Source organism: Sinohyriopsis cumingii, chromosome 14 (genome assembly GCF_028554795.1).
Source record: "Sinohyriopsis cumingii isolate HCF-2022 chromosome 14, ASM2855479v2, whole genome shotgun sequence".
In the NCBI taxonomy this organism is placed as follows: Eukaryota; Metazoa; Mollusca; class Bivalvia; order Unionida; family Unionidae; genus Sinohyriopsis; species Sinohyriopsis cumingii.
In genome coordinates, this window is record NC_142974.1 from 121399815 (window position 1) to 121405814 (window position 6000).

Here is a 6000-nt window from a genome sequence, read left to right on the forward strand (position 1 = left end):
GAATAAAAACTTTGGTATTACTTCCTAGGCAGGATAACAGCTATGCACTTGGCCATGTGAGCTACTATGCAAAATGGTTGATAATGGAATTTAAATGCAATGGCGATTTATTCTGACTTATATGTAAATATTTTCATTTTCAAAAATAAAATTCAACATTTTATTTTAAATATTACCAGTACCTACATCATCTGGCTTTGCAGAGTATGAAAATATGTTTCACACTGGGATTGAGATATATTTCGTAATCTGCTAGCTGGCAAAAATATGTTTAACATGTTCATATATATATGCCTACAAAAATTTTTCTTAAAGATTTTATAATGAATAAGAAGTATCATTATAGTTTAAAAGGTTAATTGTATTATACCTGTCTTCTTAATTGAAAGTTCTAATGGATTTTGTAAGTATAATTTAAAAAAATTAAATAAACGAGAAATTGAATGTAACACCCTTACTTATTTAGTATGTCGCTCTTTGTATACAAAAGAATTGAATATTTTCCATAAAGAATTTTAGAAATAAATATAGTGCTCTTTGGTTATGGGTGCCCAGAGTGGCTGAGTGATCTAAAGCGCTCTCCATTATGGATCACTCCTATCTCACTTCTGTCTGCATGGGTTTGAGTCTTGGATTTGGCCAATGTGGGTATGTGAGAAAGCTTGCCAGTCTTTTCTTGTGGATCAGTGGTTCTTTCTGGGATTTTCTCGGGTTCTTCCTCCATCATTTATACTGGCCGCAATGTATAGCCTATCTTGTACTTAAAAATGGCGTTAAACCATACAGCAACAACAACAACAAGAACAACAACTCTTCAGTTCTGACTTATTCAGCATGCCACTATTTGTCATATTAAAGATTGTTTACAGGGCTGCTACACTACTGGGAAATTGGGAGAAATGTCAAGAGAAATGATATATATTTCTTCCTGACTGTGCACGGTCTTTGTGTTTCGGAATAGTTGGAGGTTGCAGAATGGATCATTTTGGTGTTTGCCATAGACATATTCATATAGTCAGTTCAAACGCACAGTGGAGTAAAATCTTCTAGTAGACTGGTTAAAGCCGGTCTATTGACCGCTCTGGTGGCCTAGTGGTTAGAGTGTCCGCCTTGGAAGCGGGATGTCGTGGGTTCGAACCCTGGCTGAGTCATATCAAAGACTTACAAAAATGGTACTAATAGCTGCCTAGCTAGGCGCTCACCATTAAGAGGTCAGAGTTAGGAATTGTCGGACTGGTGTCAGAATAATGTGACTGGGTGGGACATCATGTTACATGTCTGTGGCATGATGCCTCAGTGCTAGACATTACTATAAACTGCCACACTGCAGACATCATAGCGACATGGCTGAAATTTTTTTAAAGCTACATTAAAAATCCTAATCACACACACACACACACACACTCACTCAAAGCCAGTATAAAATCTCAATATGCCAACATAATTGCAGCAAAGGGTAGCAAACTGAAATGCTGTTACATCGTGTCATACCTGCATGAAATAAAAAACTAACGACATTTATTTTGTGAAATAATTGCGTACGTCAAAACTACTGCTCAATTAGTAAAATACTGATGCCATGATTTCATTGCAAATATTAGTGATACTTCTCTGCATGCTTGAGGGATCTTAAAGTGCCATTTCAGGAATTTCCGAAACTCGCTTGTCCACAATGATACCATCTGTGAAACAAAACTCTTTATTTGACAAAGTATTCACTTCTCTTGGTTGCCTTGCTGTCTTTGATCATATTTATGAATTACTAGCTCATCTTGATCTATTTTAATTATAACATGCATACAACGTTGTTCGATTGATGACCTGGAATCATTGGAATGAGTTCAACCAATTTACGAATGGGGTCACTAGATCTTACGCAGGTAGGATTTGCATGCTTTAACTTTTCTTTTGTTGAACCTCCTTTATTTGATACAAAATACAGAATTAACGTGATACTACAAAGAATGCCAGCTTTTAATTCAGTGCAGTAATACAATAAATATAACAGTGTAAATTTATGTAAAGAATGTGTGTACAAACATAGCAAACACTGGAACTGTCTGTGAAAATATAAATATATGCAAGGTATTAGAGGGAAAATAAAGTTACGCATATGTTCACTTCTCCATATAGAAATGCACATTTGCTTAGCATCTCAGAGACGAAATTTACACTGAAAGTCAAACTGATAACATTCTCTGCATTGGTGGATATGAAAAAACTGAGACAGTAAGACTGGATGTGGGAGACTCCTAGTGCATATCAAAAATGGTACAGTTTCTCAAAGAAGGATGGATTTCGAATCTGAAGAAGTTGAATAATATAAATTCAGATCACCCCAGAAAATGCCAAACCCTATCTGTTGGGTTGCATGTATCGGCATCCTTTCTAAAATGTTGACTGGAATGACGGTTTTGAATTTCAAATAGAGAAAGTGTTATAAATAATGAGAAATAATTTTTCATATTCGGTAAAATAAACATGGACATTCTAAATTAACAAATAAAGAAACTTTCAATTTTCTTTGAACCTTTTGGGGTTTTGCAATTAGTCAATGAACTCACTAGTGTAGCATCCAACTGAAAACCACAAATAGACTATATATACAAATATACTAAAGAAGTTGCTTCGAGAATGTTTGTTCCCAAAATTCATTTAAGTGATCATTTTGCAATTTTTCTCATAACAGGAAAACATACCAACAATGTACGAGAAAAAGTCATCAATCTATCACATGCAGTTACTTTGAGACATTCAGTAATGATTATTTCATAAAGAATTTAAAACAAATTCCCTTGGATACTTTAAAATTTTGATGATATTGAAGATATTTTAAGCACTTGCTCTGATCTGTCTTTGAGAACTATTAATAAACAGGCACCTTTAAGGACAGGTATAGTTACGTATGAAATTTTAGATGCAATGATTCAACAAGAAAAGAGAAATGACTACCAGAAATCTCCTAAATGAATAAAAACCCCACAAAAATATCTGGAAAATTTGTAAGGAGTCTACGAAGGACAGTACAAAAAATAATTAGATATGTCATTCCTAATTAATGATGGTAACTATGTTTATGACTCATTTGATACTGCAAATACTTTTATTAAATTTTTTGCAAAGATTGCCTCCAAAATTACAGAGCTTAAGTTAGACTTTGATAATTCAGAACTAAAAGGTTGTTTCCACAAAACTTCCACATGTTACTAAATTTGAAATCCCAGAAATGAGTTCTGAGTTTGTTTTTGAAATACCTAAAAACATGGATGTTTCTAAATCCACAGGACTTGACAGGATAGGTCCAATACTTCTTTAGATAGCAGCATATGCTATTGTTGATACCTTTGTATGTGATCAGAATTTGTGAACAAGTAAATTTCCCCATTCTTGGAAGACTGCCAATGTAACACCACCACATAAATCTGGAACCAAAGAAGATATAAACAACTATAGAAAAACATAAATTCTTTCATCTCTTTACACATTAACAAAGAGGATATAAGCAACTATAGAAAACATAAATTCTTTTATCCCTTTACACATTACCAAAGAGGATATAAACAACTATAGAAAAACATAAATTCTTTTATCCCTTTACACATGACCAAAGAGGATATAAGCAACTATAGAAAAACATAAATTCTTCCATCCCTTTACACATTACCAAAGAGGATATAAGCAACTATAGAAAAACATAAATTCTTCCATCCGTTTACACATTAACAAAGAGGATATAAGCAACTATAGAAAACATAAATTCTTTTATCCCTTTACACATTACCAAAGAGGATATAAACAACTATAGAAAAACATAAATTCTTTTATCCGTTTACACATTACCAAAGAGGATATAAGCAACTATAGAAAAACATAAATTCTTCCATCCCTTTACACATTACCAAAGAGGATATAAGCAACTATAGAAAAACATAAATTCTTCCATCCCTTTACATATTAACAAAGAGGATATAAGCAACTATAGAAAACATAAATTCTTTTATCCCTTTACACATTACCAAAGAGGATATAAGCAACTATAGAAAACATAAATTCTTTTATCCCTTTACACATTACCAAAGAGGATATAAACAACTATAGAAAAACATAAATTCTTCCATCTCTTTACACATTAACAAAGAGGATATAAGCAACTATAGAAAAACATAAATTCTTTTATCCCTTTACACATTACCAAAGAGGATATAAACAACTATAGAAAAACATAAATTCTTCCATCCCTTTACACATTAACAAAGAGGATATAAGCAACTATAGAAAACATAAATTCTTTTATCCCTTTACACATTACCAAAGAGGATATAAGCAACTATAGAAAACATAAATTCTTCCATCCCTTTACACATTACCAAAGAGGATATAAGCAACTATAGAAAAACATAAATTCTTCCATCCCTTTACACATTACCAAAGACAGAAAAGTAGCTATTAAAATAGCTTTCAATTTTCATGTCCGCATGTTTGGAATAACATTCAGTGTTATATTAAATAAGCTCCAAGCATCTTTTCTTCTGCAATAAGTGTATTAGATGGATGAAATCATAAAACCTCGCTACACGTATTAATGGTGTACTTATTAAAGTAAGTGTTAAACCACCCGACTTCTGCATTCCATTTTCATTTCTACAACAAATTATCATATAGTATTTATCCCATTAGTTGTTTATACACTGTGTATTTGCTTGTGTGTGCATCTGTGTGTGTGAGTGTGCATGTGTGTCAACATATTGGTAGCTTGTATTTTGCATGTACATAATAGAGGACTTCAGGGTAGGTAGTTTTCATTTGTAACTGAGTCAACCTCTGAAAGTATAGTTTTTATTATTATTGTCATTATTATTCATAATTATTTTCATTGTCAAAAGTAAAGTTCAACATTTTATTTTAAATATTACGTAAGTAACTTTTTGGTAGATTTAAAAAATTTGTTGTGCACTGTGATTTAATTTTATTTAGTACTCCACTTGTGCTGTAATAAAAAATTGTTTCAAATATGTTAAAATACAAGCAGGGTCTACAACAGTTATTCTTACTGTTTTTATATAGTGCTTAAGAAGTATCAATATAGTGTAACAAAGTTTAAATTTATCATACTGGTGTTTGTCATTGGAAGTTCTAATAGGTTTTGTAAATGATATAAAATGATAACATAAATTATAAATTTATTTTTGCACTGTGTGATCTTTAATGTGGCCTCTATTAAATACAAAAAGATTTAGTCTTTTTCGTAAAGACGTTTAGAAATATAAATATAGTGCTCTTTGGTTTCGTCCTATTTATTATGATGCTATTAGTCAGATTTAAGATTATATGAATCATTTAAAGAAATTCAGAAATATTAATATAATCCGTGGTTCTGACTCATTAAATGTACCAAACTTTACCATATAAATATAGTTTGCTCTGCATTTTTCCATTTCAAATTTCTAGAATACTTTCATTGTTATATAACATGAGAGACAGAGAGAGAGAGAGAGAGCAGTTAGCCATACAAGTTTGTTTTATACAAATGGTTAATCATCATAGGAAGACCTTAGTGACACTTTGAAACTTTTGTATATGCTAAGTGGAGGATGAGCTTATTCTGTCCATCCGTCTGTCCGTCTCTCAACATATCACTGTTTTTAAAAATATCAAAATTTATTTGAAACAATTGGATTCATTTCCCTACCAGTGGTACGTCATGGACTGTACTTACTGAGATGACTTATCATAAGGAATTAATGCTTTGGTAGTACGAACATGTGATGCAAACAATATTTAATAAGAAAATCCCGGTAACTTATTTTATTCTCTTTGTTTCAGCTCAGCATCGAATACAAGCCAGCTGATATATTTTCTGCCTCATCCAAATACAAATCAGCATTTCAAGAGAGTGAAAGGTCTGCTTACCTAACTGAAAGGGACATCAGAAAGCAGCCTTCTAAATACATCACTGCCCCAAGGAGAAGGTTTGAGGTATTTGAAACAATTAATCAGTAG

The 6000-nt window shown here is 32.1% G+C and overlaps 1 protein-coding gene across 1 annotated transcript in view; it reads left to right on the forward strand.

Annotated features, from left to right (window-relative positions):
• The window catches only part of LOC149784729 (uncharacterized), a 54328-nt gene extending 48328 nt beyond the window's left edge, over nucleotides 1-6000 (forward strand). The window contains exon 11 of the mRNA XM_089933040.1: nucleotides 5824-6000. Within this exon, the coding sequence (XP_089789166.1) occupies nucleotides 5824-6000 (177 nt within the window). The remainder of the gene's footprint in view (nucleotides 1-5823) is intronic.